Source organism: Ruditapes philippinarum, unplaced genomic scaffold (assembly GCF_026571515.1).
Source record: "Ruditapes philippinarum isolate M1 unplaced genomic scaffold, ASM2657151v2 ctg1206_1_1_1_1, whole genome shotgun sequence".
Taxonomy (NCBI): domain Eukaryota; kingdom Metazoa; phylum Mollusca; class Bivalvia; order Venerida; family Veneridae; genus Ruditapes; species Ruditapes philippinarum.
Genome location: NW_026858413.1, coordinates 1 through 26988, shown reverse-complemented (window position 1 = coordinate 26988; position 26988 = coordinate 1). Strand labels below are relative to the sequence as shown.

General features: G+C 33.3%; 1 protein-coding gene across 8 annotated transcripts; it reads left to right on the top strand.

Moving 5' to 3' along the window:
• The first annotated feature begins 301 nt into the window (after positions 1-301).
• On the top strand, positions 302-17949 carry LOC132753130 (mucin-2-like). Of its 8 annotated transcripts, none has more exons than XM_060743560.1 (10): positions 302-435; positions 2301-2547; positions 4335-4413; positions 6272-6322; positions 6539-6643; positions 11687-11722; positions 12503-12640; positions 12931-12971; positions 17346-17459; positions 17788-17949. In XM_060743560.1, exons 2-10 carry the CDS (start codon positions 2311-2313, stop codon positions 17884-17886), a joined length of 900 nt encoding a protein of 299 aa, XP_060599543.1. In that variant the 5' UTR covers positions 302-435; positions 2301-2310; the 3' UTR covers positions 17887-17949. The 8 variants fall into 8 exon arrangements, with proteins under 8 accessions (XP_060599543.1, XP_060599540.1, XP_060599541.1 ...); XM_060743557.1 differs by lacking the exon at positions 12931-12971 and adding an exon at positions 13531-13563 and having other exon boundaries at positions 12503-12648; XM_060743558.1 differs by having other exon boundaries at positions 12503-12648; positions 12939-12971.
• The last annotated feature ends 9039 nt before the right edge of the window (positions 17950-26988 follow it).

Below are 26988 nucleotides of genomic sequence, written 5' to 3'. Positions count from 1 at the left end.
TTATTTTGGTATACAATACAATATGATTAAATGATTATAGAGTATTATAGTATCAAACAACAAAGGTTAGAGTTTTAAAAAAATGTGACATTGTGTAGTGGATTGCAGGTGAGCGATCTAGAGCCATGATGACCCGTAGGGTTAGTCAGGATTGTCACTACAACAACATATAAACCTTGCACATAATGTATGAAGTATAATCGGGATAAAGGTGGACATGACTAAATAAAGAGGAGCACTATGATTTCTGGATAACTGAGGAAGTAGTTATCAACAATTTATAAATGAGGTCTCCAATGTTCCAAATTTCCTTATAGAAACATATCTGTGTATTCACACGGAAGCGAATAAAATTGAGATAAGACACTTTCACCTGGTAAGATAATATTTGACCTTAGACACAAACCATAACGGTTTTAAGGATAATTTGTTGAGGTAAGATTTTCTGTCTTTGTTGCTTATATTTATCTACGTACATAAAGTGTCTTTTAGTAAATTACTACTTTTTAGTTGTGTTAAAGAAATGCCGTTGAAAAATCCTACATATGTTTATACTTCTTTTTCTTCGGTCTTTCTTTTTTTCTTTGACTAGTAAATGATATGCAAACATGTTTGGATTTTATAACAGAGCTTGTCTGAGAAAACTTCTTTTTATAACTTGAAAAAAAAATTATCTCGAAAAATATTTTCTTTAGTTTTATCATGACAGTCCTAATATGACCTTCCATATTATCATTGATAAATATTCTATTGCGAAACATAGTGTGTTTGTCAAAATTCAAAATAAACGGCTATATCATTTTTTAGTTTTTAAGTAAAGAAAATGAAAAAAAAAAGAATATTAAAATAAATATTAGAAATAAATAGATAAACAAGAAGAAAAAGAAACTAGTTTTAAACAAAAATCTTTCTCTCGAGATTTTTATTGACTCAGCCTTCACTTGTTTTAGAATAAATTAAACAAGATTGACTCGTTTTGTGACAATAAATTGAGTAGATAAGCCTGTGTTTTTTATACAATAAGCAACATTTTTATTAAGTTACCAGTGCCCCAAGTTTATTTCCTACATTATACCGCCTCCGTGGTCAAGGGTTAGAGCCAATGACTTCTAATCCAGTTACCTCTCTGGCGTGTGCTCAATCCCCGGGAGATGCTTTGGATGTTTAGCACGGAGGATGGTAGTCTAGTACTGTTGTAACTCTCCAGGAACGATGGTTAGAAAACTACCCGCCTATATGACTGAAATACTGTTGGGAAAAGGCATAAAGTGAATCAATCAAACATTTCCTCCATTCTTAAAGACGCATGTTGTGTTTTTGTTTCTCCGTCTTTTATGACAGTAGTATCTTCCATCAAGGGGAACACTTTCATTTTTTGGCGAAACAAAAAAAAAAAAGAATAAACAACATATTGTGGCAAGGTTGCATATATAGCCTGTTGTGATTCTCTTTTCCACAAATGTGTGGTTATCCACCGGTCCATTGCAACCAGTCAATATTCACCGATGCGACTAGGTTCCATCAGTGATTCTTCATAGGTCGTAGCGTTTGTTTCTTTTATTACGGCTTTATGTATCGTCTTTCGCTGGACTTTTTACTTGTTCTCGTGGTAAGGTCTCTGCACCAGCCATTAGTCTCTAGAAATCGTATGTTAGGCTCACTTGAGTAAATCATCCTTTTATAAAAAATGTAATATAGCAGGAGGCTTGACATAAAGCAGTGTCCAGTTTTTATTTTGATCTTCAAATTTTAACTATCGGTAAACATTTGTATGTGAAATCAAAATTTGGCAAATCTAATCACCTATTTCAACTCTGATTTATGTGACTTTGCTTGTAATGGTTATAAGTGCCATCATGACCTCGTTAGAAATTATTATATAGAGGATATTGAATGAATGGAAGTTCAATACTGAATTTATTGCACGAGTTGAATAAAATTATATTATGCGAGCCTCTGGCGAGCAAAATATTATTTTATTCAACTAGTTCAATAAATTCTGTGATGAACTTACACGAATTAAATATTCTATTTATCACATACCCAAAATAAAGGCCGTTATAAGTGAAAAAAATTCATTTTTTACTGACGCTCCTATAGTATAACGCTATCATTTAGTGCATCTTTATTCTATCTTTGTATAACGCTAATGACGTCACGTCAAAATATATGCACGGCCGTGCAATACCATTTTTACGGAGTCGCAAAATCGGCACGGGTATAGGTGATAAACACCGGTTTTCGCGCTTGTGATATTTTCTACGTTAATATGCCATAATCAAATATTTTCGTATTTTTAGTTTTCCAACCATGAGGTCAAGTTATTACATATCAGTTTTTGTATTGTCGTTCGTTGTGAGCAGTGTTTCTGCAAGCTGTATCTGTAGTAATCATCCAACAAGATTTATTTATAATTGTGATGACGATACCAAGCAACCATTCAGTTCCCTACAATACGACGGATTAGACTCACATTGCTTAGTTGAAGTAAAAGGTCTACATGTCAAACCAGGATGGAAGGCCGGTTTATATGTGTTAAAAGATATGGTAATCAATACATATATAATAAATATACATGATAATTATCGATGAACAAAATGACTTTGAATGCTAAAAACTGCAAGGGGACAATAATATATTAACTTTGTTTACGTCCCATATCGAAGTGCAAAAATAGTTCTCTGTTTAATTTGTTGGTACTCGTGTTTATATTATACTGTAGAAGTAAGGTGTTCGTGTCATCAGCCGTAATAAGATAATAAGAGCGAGACATGTCTTCTGCTTGCTTAAAGGCTAAACAGTCAAGATTTCATAGAAGAGTCTAAGTTTGTAGATTATGATGTTTGCGAATTGTTTATTCGATGTTGAAGAATATTACTTCTAAATGGAATGACCAAAATTTAAGCACTTTCTTCAAAACTTAATTAACTAAAAAATAGCATTATTGAGGCGTATATCTTATCATTTGGCAGATGAAATGAAACATGTACAGTTATTTTATAATGCATATATAATGTCGAATTTTGATTATTGCTGTACTTATTTGGAGCAAAGGAAATTTAAGATCGTTAAATTAGCGATGTAATTTTCATACTGGAATTCTTATTTATAAAGCTTGTAATAACCTAGCCCCATCTTATATATCTGAAATTTTGACTTTCTCCAGCAATGAATTTCACAATTTAAGATCAGCATCACATAATGACGTAGTTATACCTAAACACCACACAAACTATGGTAAAAAGACTTTTTGTTACAATGGTGCAAAGATTTGGAATAGAATACCATCTAATATACGTTCTTCTGATTCTCCCACATCCAAATAAGTATAAAAAACAGATCAAATAAATATCTTCATAACTCTGTCATTATTTCATTATGTTATAATACTTATCTTATCATGCATTTATATTTGAATGGTAAGATATTTGTATATGAAAATTCAATAAATTATATTTAATATCTAAAAGGAGCGTTTTTTTTAAAAAAAAGATAGGACGAAATCTTAATGGAATAGTTGTTATTGTACAATTATTGACTAAAGTGAGCCATTGTTCAAATATGATGTGATATTCAGCGGCAGATGACATATTGACCGAGGCGATAGCGATTGTCGGATTCTAGTCAATCATTGCTTTGTTATATGAATAGGCTAAGAATTAAAAGGAAAGTCACAAAAGTACAACCATATACATGTACAAATTTTGCCTCGTTGAAGCACGGGAAAAAACGCTCGTGTTAGGCGTGCACGATTATGCGAACGCTGCGCATACAAAAAATAATTCAAGTTTATACTCATCATTGAGGTGTAGCCTTTAAGTATAACAGTTAAATAATGGTATTCTAATAGAGAAATATGCCATAAACAGTGATAAAGAACAAAACGCAACATTTATTTTTTAATTAACACGCGTAATTAACAAATACGAGTCTCAATCAATGTTTAGACTGGGAAAATCCAATTTAGCCAGTGAATAGACCCAGTACACCCAGTGAATATGATTTTATAAAAAGTCATGTTGATTACTGTTTGGACCAATGAGATTGCAGCTATATTTGGATCTTATAATATTATTTTTTATGATATGATCTAAATATAGCTATCGCCTCGGTCAATATGTCATCTGCCAGTGAATATCACATCATATTCAATGATTGTACATGTATAGTCAATAATAGTACCAGTCAAATTGTATAAAGATGTTTTGTGTTTGTATTTCATATAAATTGATAAGAATGCCACATTTACAATAAAGATATTTATCTGTTTTATACAATAGTATATTTATGTGTTACCTTCTTTAAATTAATATATTATTATCATTATGTTATAGAATTATCAACGGGTTGTTTACATCAAAGAGGATGCTGAAGTAGTAGGACAGGCTAACTGTGCCAAATCACGTCTTACAGGTCAACTTTCATATACGTATATTATTTCGTTAAAAGCTTGACAAAACCAACATAATGCGTTTGCGACCAGCATGGATCCAGACCAGTCTGCGCATCCGCGCAGTCTGATCAGGATCCATGCAGTTCGTTATCAGTTTCTCTACTTGTAATAGAGTTGGTAAGCAAACAGCATGGATCCTGATCAGACTGAGCGGATGCGCAGACTGGTCTGGATCCATGCTGGTCGCAAATTATGTTGGTTTTGTCATGTCACGGCTCATATATTGTATTTTAACTCAATTTACTGAAAAAGAAAAACTCCGTTCAGTCAATGTAGATAAAAAGTGATTTTTGGCCAATACACTATTTCCTTGCTCTTCTTTTGAATACATATAAACTGAGAGATCAACTGTTTAACATTTTGATGAAGTGTTTTTATTCTAAATTTGATCAAAACTAACCGATTGTACGTACATAAATAAACGTTTGGTATTTAAAAAATAATATTTTCATAAATTGTTTTAATTAAAACAATCAATTGCAACTGGTTAATACATAAGAATTGTGTCATACATGGGCCTTCGAACTACGTACGGGGGAGGGGACGGCATCCAGTATCTCTATATATATAGTAAGTGCACTGTGCTCACAATTAGATTTGTATGATTAGCAACAAATCAAGAACATTTATTTAATGCTTAAAGAAATGTGTGCTTTTTCTTGTCGGTAGCGACAACACAACAGAGCGTCAAACAGCGCGTTGTCGCACTGTGGTCTTGTCTCTAGCGCCAAACGACGCGTTGTCGTTCGGCGCGATGTAGCCCTGTCGCTTGGCTTATAGGCCAATCCTTCGATTTGAACCGAGCGACAATGTGACATCACGACAACACGCCGCATGACATCGCGCCATTTGGAGTGCATCGTTAGCGACCGGACTAAAAGACGAAAGTCCGACAACGCTCCGTTTGGCCTTTTGTCGTATTGTCGCTAGCTCGAACACGACGCCAGAAGCGTTCCAAATCAGCCAACATAGGGAGAAGTGGGTAGATTACCGTTATCCCTTACCTGTAAGGAGCGAGCTTTAAATTTTAAGCTAAAATTATGATGGCTGATTTGGAACGCTTTTGTACGTCGTGTAGGCGCTAGCAACAAAACGACAAAGCAACGGGGCGTTGTCGGATTTTTGTCTTGTCGTTCTGTCGCTAACGATGTACGCCAAACGGTGCGTGGTCGTGCGGCGTGCTGTCGCGATGTCACATTGTCGCTCGGTTCAAATCGATCGCAAGATTAGCTTATAAGCGAAGCGACAGGGCGACATCGCGCCGCACGACAACGCACCGTTTGAAGTGCTTCGCTAGAGACAGGACGACAAGACGACAGCGCGACAACGCGCCGTTTGGCGCTTAGTTGTGTTGTTTCTAGCGTCAAGACGAAAATGCGATAACGATTAGGTTGCGTTGTCTCTATCGACAACGCAAAGCGCAATATAACAAATCAGCCACCATAAAAATATGAAAATTATGTTATGTATAGAGATCTTATTGACCACAATATAATGGTGGCTGATTTGGAACAGCCAGTGACATCACTTGTCACCCTTCCGTCTTGTCGCTTGCTATGTACGCCAAACGGCTTGTTGTCGTGCTTAGTGTTGTCGCGATGTCACAATTCTTGCTCGGGCTGATTGTTTTGTCCACTCTATTAGATTTAAGTGTGGGGTTTTGGTCCACTCTATAAATGATGAGGTGTGGGGTTTTGACGTGTGGGGGTTTGTCCGTCTTCCGTGTATACCATGTGATGTTGTGGCATTAGTTTTTTTATAGATTTAATTATTCCTTCACTTGTATACAGATTTTCATTTATAAATTACACTTTTCAGGACCTGTGAATATTGAAGCGAGCTGTCACCCAGAGGATCACAATTTATTGAGTATACGATTGCTATTATTTATCTTTTGTTAATGTTTATCTCATAAATTATCCCTTGATAATTATAGAGCTGGTACAATTGCCTGTAAATATTTACATATGTAGATAGATGAGGAAACATCTTCTTCAATGTTTATTTTATATGTAAATTATCTGTGTATAAATAATTATATAACATCAAGGAGAATATCACATGACAGAATGAGGTTCATTTCAGATCCAACGACACCCGCACCGACAACATCTACACCCACACCGACGACATCTACACCCACACCGACGACATCAACACCAGCACCGACAACACCAACACCTACGACTCGTGAGTCATTATATTGTATCATGAAATGGCATACATGTATATACACGTCTTTTTGAGTTTGTACAGTGGTTGAAACATTTCATTCGTAACACCTCGCTGAATTTTAACGGATACATTTAGTACTGAAACTACTTAAGTAAAACTGTTTTGAGACTTAATACGGAATATCGTTAGGGCCATCGTGGTTATCATGTATAATCCAGAGGGCGACAATGCGATAGTGCGATAACGACAAAACGACAGTGCGATGAAGACATTGCGATAGTGCGATGGCGACAATGCGATAACGCGATGACGACAGTACGATAATGCGGCAATGCAATAGTGCGAAGGTGACATAAGATAATGTGATGACGACAGGGCGATAATGCGATGTCGACAGTGCGATAATACGATGACGACAAAACGATAGTGTGAAAGTACTATCGCACTGACGTCAACACGGTATCGCACTGTCGCATTATCGTACTGTCGTTATCGCGCTATCACACTGTCGCCATCGCATTATCGCATCGTCGTCATCGCTCTGCGTATTGTCGTTATCGCACTGTCGCATTGTCGTCCTCTTGATTATATAGTGTTTATATGATAAAATATTTTTTGTTTGTTTGTTTCCTTTTTCTTTTTTGTATACTTAAAACGTCTGCAGTATATACAATTATGAATCAATAAAAAGTTCAGACGAAAATGATGTTATGTTGACATTAAAAGATGCAAAAATGTAAAAATAATCGTTTATTACTTATATAAAAAGACAATAAAATATATTCAATGATCAAATTACAAGAAATATGTACAAAAATAAATTGTAATGGAAAATGATAATGATGATTATGCAAATTTGAACATTTTTTGTAAAATACAAAATAAAAAGATTCCTTATATTTAACTGGTCAGTAGTACATATTTTTTCTCGGCAAATACAAAGATAGTTCATTAATAAATCTAACTGGTTAACACTGGTCACAATATAAATTTTGCTAAAATCACTTATGTTATACCTTTTAAATTGAAATTGGTCATCAATGGTTTTATTGTTTTGTAAGATTTAGAATTTGTAATATTACTTACATTGTTAGAAAATAAGATGTTTTCATAATTTTCTATTTAAAAACCTAATTTATCAATATCTAAGATGGGGCCATTTTTGGTACTTGGTGAACCTAGCGCTTTTATTTTTCTTAAAGATAGTAAGTGAGTATCTTTTGTATAAAAAAATGCTGGTCAGCTAAGATACTAGTATACTAAATTCTGTGTCCACCTGTTTAATATATAGCCAAAGTGATTTTAACTGCTGATGTATAGAGGAAAATGATATTTGCCGTGAAATACTAATTCATTTTATAATGTTAGTAAATATTATCTTGAAATTGCTTTGTGTTTTATGACATATTTTCTTCTTGTACTATTTGGTCAGCTGATTTAACGTACTGTGCATTATGCTGACCTGTAAAACATAAACATGTATAGCCGAATCTGCTGATAGTAGAATTTGTTGACCAGTTACACTTACAGTGAAAACAGTTACCGTAGAATGATTTGATATATAGATATATATTTTTTTGCCGTGCATATCTTACTTATACATACATTGTATATTGTAATGTAATTAAATATAACAGGTTGTACACCTCGTAAACTAATAAAACCACTGCTTAGCAACCTAAATATAAAAGAATTTAACCGTATTTTCATCTTATACTACCTGGTCAGCAGATTTAACGCACTGTACGTCATTCGATAAAATGCTGACCAGCTACACGTATAGTAGAATTTGCTGACAAGTTACACATACAGAAGAATCTGCTGACTAGTTAAACTTAATGAAAATTGTGATCCCTTATAAGATATATAGAGAAAATTATGTCTAGACATAAATTTTTAAATATAGATATTTTATTACATTTTCCGTGTGTTTTATATATAACTCTTTAAGTATTTCCCCTATCTCTTTTTAAAGATTCACGCAATTTATTACATTTTCCGTGTGTTTTATATATAACTCTTTAAGTATTTCCCCTATCTTTTTTTGAAAGTTTCACGCAATTTATTACATTTTCCGTGTGTTTTATATATAACTCTTTAAGTATTTCCCCTATCTCTTTTTAAAGTTTCACGCAATTTATTACTTTTTCCGTGTGTTTTATATATAACTCTTTAAGTATTTCCCCTATCTTTTTTTAAAGTTTCACGCAATTTATTACATTTTCCGTGTGTTTTATATATAACTCTTTAAGTATTTCCCCTATCTCTTTTTAAAGTTTCACGCAATTTATTACTTTTTTCCGTGTGTTTTTATATATAACTCTTTAAGTATTTCCCCTATCTTTTTTTAAAAGTTTCACGCAATTTATTACATTTTCCGTGTGTCTTATATATAACTCTAAGTATTTCTCCTATCTTTTTTTAAAGTTTCACGCAATTTATTACATTTTCCGTGTGTCTTATATATAACTCTTTAAGTATTTCTCCTGTCTTTTTTTAAAGTTTCACGCAATTTATTACATTTTCCGTGTGTCTTATATATAACACTTTTAGTATTTCTCCTATCTTTTTTTAAAGTTTCACGCAATTTATTACATTTTCCGTGTGTCTTATATATAACTCTAAGTATTTCTCCTATCTTTTTTAAAGTTTCACGCAATTTATTACATTTTCCGTGTGTCTTATATATAACTCTTTAAGTATTTCTCCTGTCTTTTTTTTAAAGTTTCACGCAATTTATTACATTTTCCGTGTGTCTTATATATAACACTTTTAGTATTTCTCCTATCTTTTTTTAAAGTTTCACGCAATTTATTACATTTTCCGTGTGTCTTATATATAACTCTAAGTATTTCTCCTATCTTTTTTAAAGTTTCACGCAATTTATTACATTTTCCGTGTGTCTTATATATAACACTTTTAGTATTTCTCCTATCTTTTTTTAAAGTTTCACGCAATTTATTACATTTTCCGTGTGTCTTATATATAACACTTTTAGTATTTCTCCTATCTTTTATTAAAGTTTCACGCAATTTATTACATTTTCCGTGTGTTTTATATATAACTCTTTAAGTATTTCTCCTATCTTTTTTTTGAAAGTTTCACGCAATTTATTACATTTTCCGTGTGTTTTATATATAACTCTTTAAGTATTTCCCCTATCTCTTTTTAAAGTTTCACGCAATTTATTACTTTTTCCGTGTGTTTTATATATAACTCTTTAAGTATTTCCCCTATCTTTTTTTAAAGTTTCACGCAATTTATTACATTTTCCGTGTGTTTTATATATAACTCTTTAAGTATTTCCCCTATCTCTTTTTAAAGTTTCACGCAATTTATTACTTTTTCCGTGTGTTTTATATATAACTCTTTAAGTATTTCCCCTATCTTTTTTTAAAGTTTCACGCAATTTATTACATTTTCCGTGTGTCTTATATATAACTCTAAGTATTTCTCCTATCTTTTTTAAAGTTTCACGCAATTTATTACATTTTCCGTGTGTCTTATATATAACTCTTTAAGTATTTCTCCTGTCTTTTTTTAAAGTTTCACGCAATTTATTACATTTTCCGTGTGTCTTATATATAACACTTTTAGTATTTCTCCTATCTTTTTTTAAAGTTTCACGCAATTTATTACATTTTCCGTGTGTCTTATATATAACTCTTTAAGTATTTCCCCTATCTCTTTTTAAAGTTTCACGCAATTTATTACTTTTTCCGTGTGTTTTATATATAACTCTTTAAGTATTTCCCCTATCTTTTTTTAAAGTTTCACGCAATTTATTACATTTTCCGTGTGTTTTATATATAACTCTTTAAGTATTTCCCCTATCTCTTTTTAAAGTTTCACGCAATTTATTACTTTTTCCGTGTGTTTTATATATAACTCTTTAAGTATTTCCCCTATCTTTTTTTAAAGTTTCACGCAATTTATTACATTTTCCGTGTGTCTTATATATAACTCTAAGTAGTTCTCCTATCTTTTTTAAAGTTTCACGCAATTTATTACATTTTCCGTGTGTCTTATATATCACTCTTTAAGTATTTCTCCTGTCTTTTTTTAAAGTTTCACGCAATTTATTACATTTTCCGTGTGTCTTATATATAACACTTTTAGTATTTCTCCTATCTTTTTTTAAAGTTTCACGCAATTTATTACATTTTCCGTGTGTCTTATATATAACACTTTTAGTATTTCTCCTATCTTTTGTTAAAGTTTCACGCAATTTATTACATTTTCCGTGTGTTTTATATATAACTCTTTAAGTATTTCTCCTATCTTTTTTTGAAAGTTTCACGCAATTTATTACATTTTCCGTGTGTTTTATATATAACTCTTTAAGTATTTCTCCTATCTTTTTTTAAAGTTTCACGCAATTTATTACATTTTCCGTGTGTTTTATATATAACTCTTTAAGTATTTCTCCTATCTTTTTTTAAAGTTTCACGCAATTTATTACATTTTCCGTGTGTTTTATATATAACTCTCCAAGTATTTCTCCTATCTTTTGATATAAAATGTTACTTTTATTAATCTATGATTTTATTTAGACGTTTTCAGTATACAAACAAGAAAACAAAAAAAAAAACAAATAAAAAACAAGAAAGAAATCTGATGACAAAAGTAAAATCATTTTCCCATATTCTATCATGTAAAACACTATATAATCCAGAGTGCGATAGTTCGATGACGACAATACGTGAGTGTGATGACGACAATGCGATACCGCGATGGCGACAACGCGATAGTACTATTGCACTATCGTATTGTCGCTATCGCATTATCGCAAGTTTCACATCGCATTGTCGACATCGCACTATAGCATTATCGTAATGTCGTCATCGCGTTATCGCACTGTCGCCATCGCACTATCGCATTGACGTCATCGCACTGTCGTACTGTCGTCATCGCACTGTCGCATTGCCGCCCTCTGGAATATATAGTATAACCACGTTGGCTCTAACGGTATTCCATACTTAAACATAAGGAAAACTAAAATGGGTGATTATGGCATCAAATTAAATGTATGTTTTAAATAATTTATCTTATTTTCAGCACAAACTACAATGGGAACTGTGCCTACAATGAAGCGTAAGTTGATACATATAGTTACTTTCATCTGCTCCTATCGAAGTGATTTCCTGTCTTATCTCATTGCAAATGAGCCGTGTCACGACAAAACCAACATAGTGCGTTTGCGACCAGCATGGATCCAGACCAGCCTGCGCATCCGCGCAGTCTGATAAGGATCCATGTCGTTCGCTATCAGTTTCTCTACTTGTAACGAACAGCATGGATCCTGATCAGACTGCATAATAATTATTCATATTGTAAAAAAATGACCCAAAATGAAAAGCGTTTAAATGCTTTTCACTTGAATCAGGCTAAGAAAAGCATAAAAATACAATTTTAAATTTATTTCAAAGTATATTTCTTAACTATCTTGTTTAAAGCGCCCCAGCTCATTTATGTAAGAAATCCAAATGTTATGTTTTTGGGCTTTAAAACCTTTAAGTCACTTATAAGATTATTTCACAAATTTCTAACAACAACAAATGCAAATAACAAACAAACTACCCTTACTAGCTTTTTATATGATAAATAAATAAATAATAAATAAATAAATAAATAAATAAATAAATAAATAAATAAAAATAAAACGAAATAAAACGGCTCTTCATGAAGTTCTTTAAAACATTTCTTGCCATTTTAAATAGAAGTAAAAAAATCACTCTGATAATTATTTTCTCCAGACAACTCTTGTCAATTTGCAATGCCTAGTAGCTACTAGTCAAGAAAAAACACTCATACGCATTTCGAAAAATGTATGTTATTGCACAAAATACTGTCTTTTGTTTTGTTATTCGGCAGCTTCGACTATATGCAACTCGATTGACATGCTCAATCACCTAATACTTCAGACGTCTGCAAATCACCCTAATGCCAAGTTTTGTGCTGGAAGTAACACACACAGTGGTAGTGATGCTCTCCTACTGGCACATTGTAATCCTAGATCTGCACATTATCGTAGATGGAAAGCTGGTGTTAAGGTATTTACATTGTAATCCTAGATCTACACATTCTCGTAGATGGAAAGCTGGTGTTAAGGTATTCTCATTGTAATCTTAGATCTACACACCCTCGTAGATGGAAAGCTGGTTTTAGGGTATTCTCATTGTAATCTTAGATCTACACACCCTCGTAGATGGAAAGCTGGTGTTAAGGTATTCTCATTGTAATCTTAGATCTACACACCCTCGTAGATGGAAAGCTGGTGTTAAGGTATTTACATTGTAATCTTAGATCTACACACCCTCGTAGATGGAAAGCTGGTGTAAAGGTATTCACATTGTAATCCTAGATCTACACATTCTCGTAGATGGAAAGCTGGTGTTAAGGTATTCACATTGTAATCCTAGATCTACACATTCTCGTAGATGGAAAGCTGGTGTTAAGGTATTTACATTGTACTCTCAGATAGATCTACACATTCTCGTAGATGGAAAGCTGGTGTTAAGGTATTCACATTGTAATCCTAGATCTACACATTCTCGTAGATGGAAAGCTGGTGTTAAGGTATTTACATTTTAATTCTAGATCTACACATTATCGTAGATGGAAAGCTGGTGTAAAGGTATTTACATTGTACTCTCAGATAGATCTACACCTTCTCGTAGATGGAAAGCTGGTGTAAAGGTATTTACATTGTAATCCTAGATCTCCACATTATCGTAGATGGAAAGCTGGTGTAAAGGTATTTACATAGTACTCTCAGATAGATCTACACACCCTCGTAGATGGAAAGCTGGTGTAAAGGTATTTACATTGTAATCCTAGATCTCCACATTATCGTAGATGGAAAGCTGGTGTAAAGGTATTTACATTGTAATCCTAGATCTACACACCCTCGTAGATGGAAAGCTGGTGTAAAGGTATTTACATTGTAATTCTAGATCTACACATTATCGTAGATGGAAAGCTGGTGTAAAGGTATTTACATTGTAATCTTAGATATATCTACACACCCTCGTAGATGGAAAGCTGGTGTAAAGGTATTTACATTGTAATCCTAGATCTCCACATTATCGTAGATGGAAAGATGGTGTAAAGGTATTTACATTGTACTCTCAGATAGATCTACACAAACCCTCGTAGATGGAAAGCTGGTGTAAAGGTATTTACATTGTAATCCTAGATCTCCATATTATCGTAGATGGAAAGCTGGTGTAAAGGTATTTACATTGTACTCTCAGATAGATCTACACATTATATTAGATTGAAAGCTGGTGTAAAGGTATTCTCATTGTAATCTTAGACCTACACATTATCGTAGATGGAAAGCTGGTGTAAAGGTATTTACATTGTACTCTCAGATAGATCTACACATTATATTAGATTGAAAGCTGGTGTAAAGGTATTTACATTGTAATCTTAGATCTACACATTATCGTAGATGGAAAGCTGGTGTAAAGGTATTTACATTGTAATCTTAGATATATCTACACATTATATTAGATTGAAAGCTGGTGTAAAGGTATTTACATTGTAATCTTAGATAGATCTACACATTCTCGTAGATGGAAAGCTGGTGTAAAGGTATTTACATTGTAATCCTAGATCTCCACATTATCGTAGATGGAAAGCTGGTGTAAAGGTATTTACATTGTACTCTCAGATAGATCTACACATTATATTAGATTGAAAGCTGGTGTAAAGGTATTTACATTGTAATCTTAGATCTACACATTATCGTAGATGGAAAGCTGGTGTAAAGGTATTTACATTGTAATCTTAGATATATCTACACATTATATTAGATTGAAAACTGGTATAAAGGTATTTACATTGTAATCTTAGATAGATCTACACATTATCGTAATTGGAAAGCTGGTGTTAAGGTATTTACATTGTAATCCTAGATCTACACATTATCGTAGATGGAAAGCTGGTGTAAAGTTATTTACATTGTACTCTCAGATAGATCTACACATTATATCAGATTGAAAGCTGGTGTAAAGGTATTTACATTGTAATCTTAGATAGATCTACACATTATCGTAGATGGAAAGCTGGTGTTAAGGTATTTACATTGTAATCCTAGATCTACACATTATCGTAGATGGAAAGCTGGTGTAAAGGTATTTACATTGTACTCTCAGATAGATCTACACATTATCGTAGATGGAAAGCTGGTGTAAAGATATTTATATTGTACTCTCAGATAGATCTACACATTATCGTAGATGGAAAGCTGGTGTAAAGGTATTTACATTGTACTCTCAGATAGATCTACACAATATCGTAGATGGAAAGCTGGTGTAAAGGTATTCATATTGTACTCTCAGATAGAGCTACACATTATCGTAAATGGAAAGCAGATGTTAAGGTATTTACATTGTACTCTCAGATATCCACATTATCGTAGATGGAAAGCTGGTGTAAAGGTATTTACATTGTACTCTCAGATAGATCTACACATTATCGTAGATGGATAGCTGGTGTTATGAGTAAGATACAATCTGGAACGCACCTAATGTAGATCTTCTGTAGATCTCTTGTCTGTGGTGCTTCTAGATTGCTGATCGACCTCCATCATCAGCATGGTGCTCGCCGTCATTGATATTTCGGCTCTTATCCATGTATATCTGCTGGCAAGTGGGCCCACCGTCTTACGGTGTGGAGGTCGATTGCTTCCAGCTCTTCTCCTTTCGTCTCAGCCACAGCCAGCTAGACGCACGCTCGGCAGCTTGGCTCAGTCTCTGGATTGTCCTACGTCTATCCCTTCCAGTAGTTCCTATCGCTGTCATCAGTCGGCACACAGATTGCGAACAGAACCCTCGCACACCTACTTCAATAGGAAACAGCCATGTATGCCAGCCTCTCTGTCTACATTGGTTGAGTAGCTCCGTATACTTTGCTTTTTTCCTCTCGTAGGCCTCTTCACATCTTGTCTCCCAAGGTACTGTTAACTCGATCATGATGAGTTTCTTTCCTTTTTCAGACCACAGTATGATATCTGGTCTTAAGTTGGTCTGGACAATACTTGGGAAAACAAGCTTCTTGCCAAGATCCACCTCCATGTTCCAACCTGTTGCGCCATCTAGAATTGATGGTTGGTGTGGCGACTGTGTCTTGGCAGTTTCACCCGGTTTTACAAAGTTAATCTGACAAAGCTTGGGGTTACTCCTTCGTTCCTTTTTCCTTTCACCTTCAAGCCAGTCAGCCACCTCCCTAAGGACGTTGTCATGACGCCATCGGTACCTTCCTTGTGTTAGTGCAGTGGAACAGGAAGAAAGAACATGCTCCAGAGTGCCAGGACGATCGCACAGGTCACATGCTGGATCCGTTGTAAGTCCCCACCGGTGGAGATTAGCTGGGGAGGGTAAGAGGTCATGGACTGACCTGATAAGAAAGGATAACCGTAATGGTTCATACTTCCATATGTCTTCCCAAGTCAGCTTCCTGTCTATGGTGTTCCATGAAGTCCATGCTCCCTGTGCTCCCATCTCTACTGCTCTAGCCTGTCTTGCACTCTCCTCTGCCCCCCTGACTTCTGACTGAATCATGGCACGTCTCTCCTTCTGGTCTGCCTGGTTCCACAGGGGTGTCTTGGTAGCACCAATTCCCTGTCGTCCCACAGCGGTTATTCCCACAATGTCCTTGAGCTTAAGTGAGCTTTCAGCCTGGTTAACGGTCTCTGATGCTGACCACTTCCTGCCTGTACGGGTTACAATCCCTGCTTCCCGGATTTGCTCATCTGGGGAATCTCTGAGGGTGAGCACCAATCTTGTCTTCGCTGTCTTGAATTCCTCTACCAGTGAAGAAAATGGGAGTTGAAGCTGATTGCTCTTTCCATACAGTCCTACACCGGAGAAACTGGGTGGTATTCCTAACCACTTGCGGAGGTGTCTGCTTGTAATCCTCTCTAAGGCTTCAATTTTTGAGCTTGGTATCTCGTACAGCATCATAGGCCAGATTAGCCTTGGAAGTAAGGCATGCTGGTATAACCAGGCTTTGAACTTCCCAGGGAGATTGCTTTTGTCAATTTTCTTCAGCCCGTCTTCCACCTGGGTTTCTAGCTTCTTGACATTGTCACCATCTTGCAGGCTTGCATCAAACCACTTCCCTAGGCACTTGATTGGACTCTTAGTGATAGATGGGATATCCTCATTAAGGTATTTACATTGTAATCTTAGATAGATCTACACATTATCGTAGATGGAAAGCTGGTGTTAAGGTATTCTTTTAGTACTCTCAGATAGATCTACACATTATCGTAGATGGAAAGCTGGTGTAAAGGTATTTGCATTGTACTCTCAGATATTCACATTATCGTTGATGGAAGACAGATAATAAGGTATTTACATTGGAATCTTAGATAGACACATTATCGTAGATGGAAATCTGTTGATAAGGCAATCACATTGTTATCTTAGATCTACACATTATTGCAGATAATAGATTTCATAGGTGTTTAGGTTTTCACAAAATAACTAGTCACTTGTTTCTTACAAAACATGTGGTGCAAACATGTAACAGACATGGAGAGGTCGTTACTACTGTCTACCAGTTGGTCTGAAAATATATGCTATGGAACGCCGTGACTGTCTTATGTGATCAATATTTTTGCTATCTTGTGAAACGATGATATTATTTTGTCGTTTGCAATCGTACAAACATCCTATGTCATCTCTCAAAGTGTAAAATTTTCCAGGTGATAGATAATTGCTCAACGTTAAATCAGGGAGACCCTATTGGTTTGTTTATCAACGGGAGACCTATCGGTGAATTTGCAGCTTTCTGGAAATGCAAAGCTAACTCATTTGAGGTATATACATGTACATAGTTTAACTTCTTCTTTTTACGTAATGTCTAGGAAAAGAGACTAGACTTATTTTCTAATTCGCTTTGCTTAACCGAAAATTATTTTTCACCGTATAAGAGTTATGAAACATTCAGTCTTGGACAGAATACAACAACACTACAGTAAGTTTGTACATTACGTGTGAGAAACACTCATTTAAGATGTTGAAACGTAAACAAAAACAAATAATATGAGAATTGAAGAGACATTTCAGGAGATCAAGAAAAGTGTAACATCTCAAGAGTGACTTGAACACATTGTTGTTATGATTTTCATTCATATTCAAATTCAGATAATCTACCAGACATGTGGGGATCATGCCAAAGTGTGGGATTCCAAGGACCCTCAGTTAAAGTTGAGTATTAATGCACTCTTCACAGTAATATTGTAGATATCTCTGTAAACCTCGATTGTGGTTATATGTAGAGAAAAAAAAATAAAAAGCATAATATTACGATTGTTGCATGTTTCAATTTTGTGTTCTAATAAACTCTTACATGTGTGCTCAACTAGGTATTTTTGGAAGGCAAATATCCCGTCGTTTCCAATTGCATAGGCCTAACAACTACAATATAGTTCATTGCTATTTAAGTAATTTAGAACAAACTCTTTCAAATAGGAAATTCTAAAGAAAACTTGTGAAGATTATTTACAGCCGCTAGAATTATTCCGGGCGCATACAGTTGCATACAAATACCTGATCCGTACAGAAGCTAGGGTGGTAACGTTACTATAAGAGATATTTGGTCCATCAGATCTCGAAAAGTTCTAAACGATATGTACGATAAAACGAGCGCTCAACACTGTTGTATTCCTAGAAAAGATTTCGCGCGTTTTAAGTTAACGCTTTTCGCGGTAGGCATGATTCCGCGAATCTTTATTAGCCGCGAATATGTCACTTACAACAAATCCGCGAACATTTCTAGCTTCAACCAAATATAAACATAAACGTGCAGAATTTTTATTATAATCTTACTTGCGGATACATACGGGGTTTAATATATATATTCTGTCTGGAATCTTAAATCAGTAACAAGACAAAAAGAGAGACAATTCAGCTTTTCAAAGGAAATATCCTTTTTTTATGACTCCTATTATGTTATGACTCTTTTAAATTTTGAATAGCAATACTAATGGGCATTAACACATTGAGAATAAAAGTATCTGTCATTGTTTTTCTTAACTTTCTCAGGAAAAATGAAACTATTTATAGACTGTTATATTATATATGTTGGGCTGTTACTTGCAGTCCATGGTCGCATGTTCAAAACTTATGCTTAGTTTTATTACCTAATGGGTAACGATTTAGCTTCATATGAAGCGACCATTGGACTTTGTAACTGTAGAATTCAAAAGCTTCACAAAAATGAATTATTTCTATCTCAATTATTCCCTTATATTTCGACTGAAAATTTCTTTGCTTTACTTATTACTCTCAAGTTATATTTCAGTATCTTTATACGGAAAATTCTAACTTGCGTCTTAAATCTAGAATTTGTAATTTTATTAATGATATTATTGATAAATTCAGGAGACGTTGAAATGAATCTGGGTCCTCTAATTCAAACTTCTGATTAAACAAGCATATCAATTCTGCATCTCAACATCAGGTATATTAAAAACAAACTTGATTTTATAAAGGAAAACATGTTAGACTACGATATTCTTTGTTTTACTGAAACACACCTTACAGACAGTATAGGAACCAATGGGTTATTACTAGAGAGTACACACACTTGTGCTATCGTAGAGATGTAACTGCTCATTCTAGCGGAATTTTGAATTATGTATCTGAAAATTTACTTTCATGTAGAAAATGCATTCTGTGGACGCAATATGTTTAGAAATCAAGTTTCGTGCAATTTCCTTTTTACTTTGTTGTGTATATAGAGATCCCAGTAAAGCCGTCGCTTTCTGGAATGATTTTGGAATAATGAGTAACATTGCTTTAGATAAACATGAAAACATAGCAATTGTAGGTGACATAAATGAGAACCAACTAATAGACAATACCTATCTTAAACAAATCATGCTTTTATACAATCTGACAAATGTTATTTCGTCACCAGCTAGAGTAACAAATTCAACATCTACACTTATAGACCCTGTACTCATATCTCATGGTTTAATATGTTTACATCGTGACGTGTTACCAGTTCCGTCTAACATTAGCGACCATAAAGCAACAAACATATTTTTAAAATCTCCTTTAAGATGTCATAAAGCAATAAAAAGAAAAGTTTGGTTATACAATAAAGCTGATTTTAATAGTTTAAATACTAATAACTGTATATCAAAAACAAAATGGAATTTTATTAATAATACGAATATTGACGATGGTGCAGTTCTACTTACAGTGGGAGACTTCTAAATTTATGTTCTTAGCAAATATAAATGACACCTGCCAATAGAAAAAGGTTACACATGTTTAAGAGTTAAATATATTTTTGGTTACTTGGACCTTGACCCAAATGACCCCTAACTCAAAACGGATGAAGTTGACCTTAGGCTTGTCCAAATTAAACTCAGATTATTTACACCAGAAACCTTGACATTGACCTTAGTAATTGCTTACTCCACAAAAAGTCAGAGAACCATTGAATACATTCACCTTTCTAATATGAAAGCTATTATTTTTTAAATGAAAAAAATTAAGATAAACCCAACTTGCTGGAAAAGGCTGACCATACAAGGCCCTATTTTCAAAGTGGTAACTTGGGAAACTGAATGGCACATTTATATAACTAGACAAAATCATGAACTTTCTACAGATAATTGTGGAAAATATGAAGCCATTAATATAGAACTTCAGATATATCCAACTTGCCGTTTTAGGTTACTAGTTTAAATAATATTTTATTTATAATCCACAAATTTACATAATAAAGTAAAGATTGTAAAGCTTTTTTGAAAACTCTCTCCGTATTTTAGGTAAACCATATCTGTTTTCAGAGTGCTGAAAAGGACAATAACTTGGTAAAAATGGAAGTCATAGTTATGTAATTTGTCCCGATCATGAACTTTGTAATGATTAGTAAGTGTGTATATTATGAAGCCATTGGTACAGGTAGAACTGAAGATAAAATCGAAATTGCCGTTTAATGTTAACCTCGTACGAACAGGCGGACGCACAGACAGACGCACGGTTTTGTCGTTTTGATGCGAGAAAATTAACCACTCAGGCCTACGGCCTTCGTGGTGAATTCCTACCGCATCAAAACGCCAAACCAGTGTTAAATAGCCGATATACACGTGTTTCACATGTTGTTAATTGCGGCGGATCCACTGCCTATATATATAATTATATCTGTACAAGAAAGTGAGCGATAGAAGAATGTTCGTCCGATGCTCAGGAGAGTACATATTTAGATGCTCGTTCATTGGTTACTTTTTTCTGAGGTTTCATATTGCGACAACAGGGAACGTGTTTTTATTTTTGCCTATGATACAAAAGAGTTTCTTATTGCGACAATAGGGAACGTATTTTTATTTTTGCATATGGTACAAAAGAGCTTTTGTAGACCAATAGCCACAATGATATTGTTATAAACCGTGCGCATATTTGATATATATCTCACAAGAAAAGCATTGTTGCAAAGCATCAAAGGGCGTCCAAGCAAGAAATTCAGCATTGAAGATGAACAAGTAGACATCTGATGACCAGATATTCTTATAAACTTTTCAATGGTTAATTGGTTTTTACCAGAATTGTAAATCAGACGATAGACATTGTTCATCATGAACTTTGGTAGGCATGCTAGAGATTAGAATATTTTTTTTTCCACAGGAACTTGAAATTATATCAATATTAACGATAAAATATACAGGTATATTATATCAAAAATATAACCCCCTATATGGTATAAGTTTATTTATACTATTTAGAGTGTATTTTTGGATATCATCATTAACATTGGTTATTTGATAGAATTTTAAGTTCATGTGGTATTTTCGTTGGAACATACAAAATAGTAGTCAAAATGAACTAAGTCTGTTAATTGGTTTATTGGAGGGTTTAATGAATTACTTCAAAAACTGACCCACCCGTGTGTTTACATTCCCATTAATAAAACCCATTATAACGAAAGTTTCTGTTGTTAAAATGTCACAATGTCACAATATTCGACAAATCAACATTTCGCTCAAAAAAGCAAAGACAATTTCAGAATGATAAAACAATTCGTAAAAAATGGCATACTTAAATTTTTCTATTGATTTATAAAGAGTGCAATTAATTGTTTAATATGTTTGCATTTCATTTCCTGCAAAATTCTCCAGTTCGTTATTCATTGCATATGTTTGCATTTCGAAATTCTCCAGTTCGCTATTCATTGTACATATCGCGACCTTCTATTTTTGATAATCAAACACCCTCATACCAATCGGAATGATCGGCTATTGTGACTGACGAAAAGGCTTGAGAAGTTACACTTGCCCTTTCACAAAATCTGATTTCGACGTATTTCCGTGATGGAAATGTCCACTGTCGCTTAAAGACAATAATTTCGTTTTAACATCTCCAGATGATATCTTTCATAAGTTAAATGTAAATGTATCCGAAGATATGCTCCGAGAACTCGGCCTGGAGAATTATCTATAGGATGTCGTGGGGAATGGGTCAAATTTCGACCAGAATAGTGTAGAGGATGCGAACTTTAATGACGATTCACAGAACTGTACCTCAAGTGTTCTTCATGAATGTATTTCTGACAGTATTTCTCCTCACAATGTATTATTTGATCATGCTTATCATATTTCTAGTGAAAATTCAGTACTAAAACTAGCTTATGTAAATGTATGTGGTATTACTTCAAAGTTGCGTAATCCATACTTTATTTCTTTTATTCATGAGTATGATATTGTTCACTTTGCTGAAACAAAATTAGATTGTTTTGATGACCCTATTGTTGATGGGTATGCTTTTGTGGGAAAGACCCGAGATATTTATACAAATAGATCTGGCGGTGTTGGTATCTTTGTTAAAAATTCTCTTGTGAATAATTTACAAATCTTGGGAGTTAAGTAATGAAAATTGTTTTTGGTACAAACTAAAAGATTCTAATAATATATTTCCTGTAATATACATACCTCCTGAGGGTTCTAGATATAGCTCTTTAGAATTATTTGATAAATTAGAAAGTGATATTTTAGATTTAAATGTACAATTTGATAATCCCCCTTTTACTTTATTTGGAGACTTTAATGCTAAGACTAGCAAATTGTCTAATTATGTTATATTTGATAAATATGTTGCTGAACAGAACTTTGATAATAATATAGATCAGTGTATGTCTATAGGTAATTTAAGTAATTTTTGTATTCCATTTGAACGTTTTTCTGAAGATTGCAACAATGTAAATAATTATGGTCATCGTTTGCTAGAATTATGTAAGACTACAGGTCTTTTAATTGCCAATGGTAGATATGGTAAGGACACCTGTATTGGTAAAAATACTTGTAATGATAAGAGTTTGTTAGACTATTTGCTATTATCACCATGTAATTTTCCAAATATTAAATTCTTTGAGGTCTCTGACTTTGATCCTATATTTTCAGATGTTCACAATTGTATAATTGTAGATTTTAGTGTTTGTCATGTTTTGCCTGATAACCAAATTATTATGGATGATGTTGTTGTTGATAACAATGATAATTGCTATATACGTCCTGTATGGGATAACTCTGTTAGACAACAATTTGTAGACAGTTTAGATCCTGTTAGTATATTAGAGCTTAACAATGAGCTTGTTGATATGTATAGTGGTAAAAATTATAGTGATGCTTGTATTAATAATATAACTGAAAAAGTTTCACAAATATTATATAAAGCTGCTGATAAATGCAATTTGTTATTGGAAGTTAAGAATAAGCAACCAAAGAGTGTTAATAATAGAAATCATGGTAAGAAGAAATGGTTTGATGATGAATGTTCAAGGGCAAGAAAAAATTATCTGTCAAACAAGAAGTATCAATGAAGGGTTCGAACCCAAAATAGTATTGTTACTATGGTAGCAAGTAGCAAATTCTACAAACAGACTCTTAATAAGAAGTTTAGAGATTATAAAAATGATATCAATAAAAAATTGTGTAATCTAAGGTCCTTTGATCCCAAGGCCTATTGGAGTCTATTGAATATCTATAGCAATGATGGAAAAGATGCTGTTTCTAAGATATCTAAGGAAACTTTCTATGAGCATTTTATGAAATTAAACGAGGCAAATATTGTTGAAAATGACAATTTGCATACCAGTATAGATTTTGACAATTTAAACTGTAATAATACTGCATTGAATGCACCCTTTACTGTGAGTGAAATTCAAAAGATTATTGTGAAACTAAAAAATAATAAAAGCCCTTCGTCTTTTGATAGTGTTCTTAATGAGTATTTAAAGTATGCTAAAGACGAATCTTTTCTACTTTTGCTGTGTCATTTGTTTAATGTTATTCTTGATGCTGGTATATTTCCAGATATTTGGAGTCAGGGTATTATCTTTCCTATATATAAAAATAAAGGAGATGTATGTGATTTCAATAACTATAGAGGTATTACTATACTTAGTTGTTTAGGAAAGCTATTTACCAATATCTTAAATGAGCGACTTTATGCTTACTTAGAAAGTCACAATCTACTTAATGAGGAACAAGCAGGCTTTCGTAAACAATATGGAACTATTGACCATGTATTTTCTTTGAAACTATTGATTGATTATTACTTGAATTCTAAGAAAAAACTGTATTGTGCTTTTGTTGACTATAAAAAGCGTTTGATTCTATAAATAGAACACATCTATGGTACAAACTATTGTCGCATAATATTGACGGTAAATATTTAAAGGTTATCTATAATATGTATGATAAAGCAAAGTCATGTGTTAAAGTTAATAATGAATTGTCAAATTTTTTTAGTAGTAACACTGGTGAACGCCAAGGAGAAAATTTGTCTCCAATATTGTTGTCTTTATACTTAAATGACTTAACCCAGTTTCTGTCTTCCAGTATGCAAGGGTTGTCTACTATATCTGGTGCAACTGTTAATTGTCTTATTGGTGATACTGTTGATGTTTACCTAAAATTATACCTGCTATTGTATGCTGATGATACCATTTTGCTAGCTGAAAACAAATTAGATCTACAGAATGGTTTTAATGCCATGTATGATTATTGTAAATTATGGGATCTGAATGTGAATGAGGATAAGACGAAAATAGTGGTTTTTAGTTCACGTAAGCCTAGAAATTCGAATCTTAACTTTACTTACAATGGTAAACAGTTAGAAACTGTAGAAAGTTTCGCATACTTAGGTGTATTATTTAATTTCAATGGCAAATTTGGTAAAGCCAAGAAAAAACTTGTTGACCAGGCTAGGCGAGCTATGTTTTCTGTTATTAAAAAAGCTAGAAAACTGTTTTTACCCATATCTGTTCAATTGCATTTACCTATTTTATTATATGGTTGTGAGGTTTGGGGTATAGAGAATGTACAAATTATTGAGCAACTACAGTTACGCTTCTGTAAACTCATACTTAATTTAAAAAGGTCTACGCCCAATTGTATGATATATGGGGAAACAGGACTTCTTCCCCAAGTACTGCAGGTTAAAACAAGAATATTGTGTTATTGGAGTAAGTTGATAACCTCAAAAAATGATAAAATATGTAAAATTTTGTATAATACAGTTCTTTCTTTACATGTTAATAATGTCATGACTTCTCCTTGGATCTCATTTGTTAAAAATACTCTTGATGAGCTTGGCTTATCAAACTATTTTTGTGATCAATATGTTGGTAACTTAAATAGTTTTAAAACTATTGTGAAACAGAGATTGAAAGACCAGTTCTTACAGAACTAGAAAGGAACCATAAATGAATCCTCTAAATGTTTAATTTATCGTGTGTATAAGAAAGATTTTTTGTTTTGAGAAATACTTAGATATATTACCTTTCAATCTTTGTAGAATACTTTGTAAATTTAGAACTATGAACCACCTTTTACCTATAGAGAAAGGTAGATATTTACATATTGAAAGAAATCAAAGAATATGTCGTTTATGTCCAAAACAATCTCTTGGGGATGAATTTCATTACTTATTTGAATGTCACTTTTTTAACTCTCTTCGTAAAAAGTTTATTGATTCAAAATCTCAAATCATCCTAATATTTATAAATTAGAATCTTTAATGAATAGCTTTGACCATTCAATTTTATTAAAACTTGCATTATTCTGCAAAATTATTATTTCAAAATTTAAATAACTAATTCTCCCGAAAGTCATGAATTTCTCAATTTTATGTAGAAACAATTTATATAACTTCTGTATAAGACAAATCATGACAAAAAAAAAATAAAACCTAGTCAAATGTTATGTGTTAGTCAAATTGATTTCCTTATTATATAATTTTATGTTTATATGTTTTGTTAATTACTTTTGAATAACTGTTCATTGTATCATAGTTTGGAGACCTTTCTGTTGAAAATGTGTCAGGGTTAAATCGTATACATATACATGCACAGTGCGTTAACTGGAGTGCGGGTATTAGTTACCCGCACTCCAGAGCATGCCCATTGATTGGCTCATTTTTGCTGGGGTTTACATATTGTGACGGCAGAGAAAGGGAAAGCGACAGAAATGTCATATTCAGATGTTCGTTCATTGGTTCATTTTTGCCGGGGTTTCATATTGTGACAACAGGGAACGTGCTTTTATGTTTGACTATGATACAAAAGAGAAAGAACACCAAAACACTCGGCAATCTGATTAATACTCGGGGGCTACGCCCCCTCGTACAAATCAGATAGCCTCGTGTTTCGGTGCTCTTTCTATTACTTATATTGTTGATATATCATAACCTTATGAATATTATATGCCTTGGTTTTGAATAAATCTTGAATCTTGAAACGTTCCATAAGGGACGTCGCGCTTCGGTGCGGACGCCAACAATCTGGCATTTGGTTAAAAAGAAACAAAATATGTGAAATAAGAAAATAAATAAACAGTCTTTAAGTTTCCAGGTTTAACTCAGACTGTGCAGTACATGGTCGCTTAGGGTTCAGTACTGAATTATTGAACACGTTTGATAAAATATTACTACTTTATTTAATCAACCAACGACTTAAATGAATTAATGAATAGAAAATCACATTATCAAAATAAGTAGAGTTTAAATAAATTAAGTAATAGAAAATCACATATCATTTTTTTTTAAAAGTCAGTGTTCATGTAATTTACTTTCTTTGTTCACATTTGTTACAATGTCACGAATGTGTTTCCTATTCTAATTAAAATCTGGGACCAAAAATAAATTATTGTTTCTTTTTTTTAAAATTCTGCCAGTACACAAAATTTAAGGAATAGTCTTCCAAATTATTATTTAAAAATAGAGACAAATGTATATAATAAACAGAAAGTTTAAGTTTTTTTTCTATAAATACATGATTTATTTTCATCTTGTGGCATGAAAATTATCACATTTCACTCGTAGCTTCCGCCACTCATG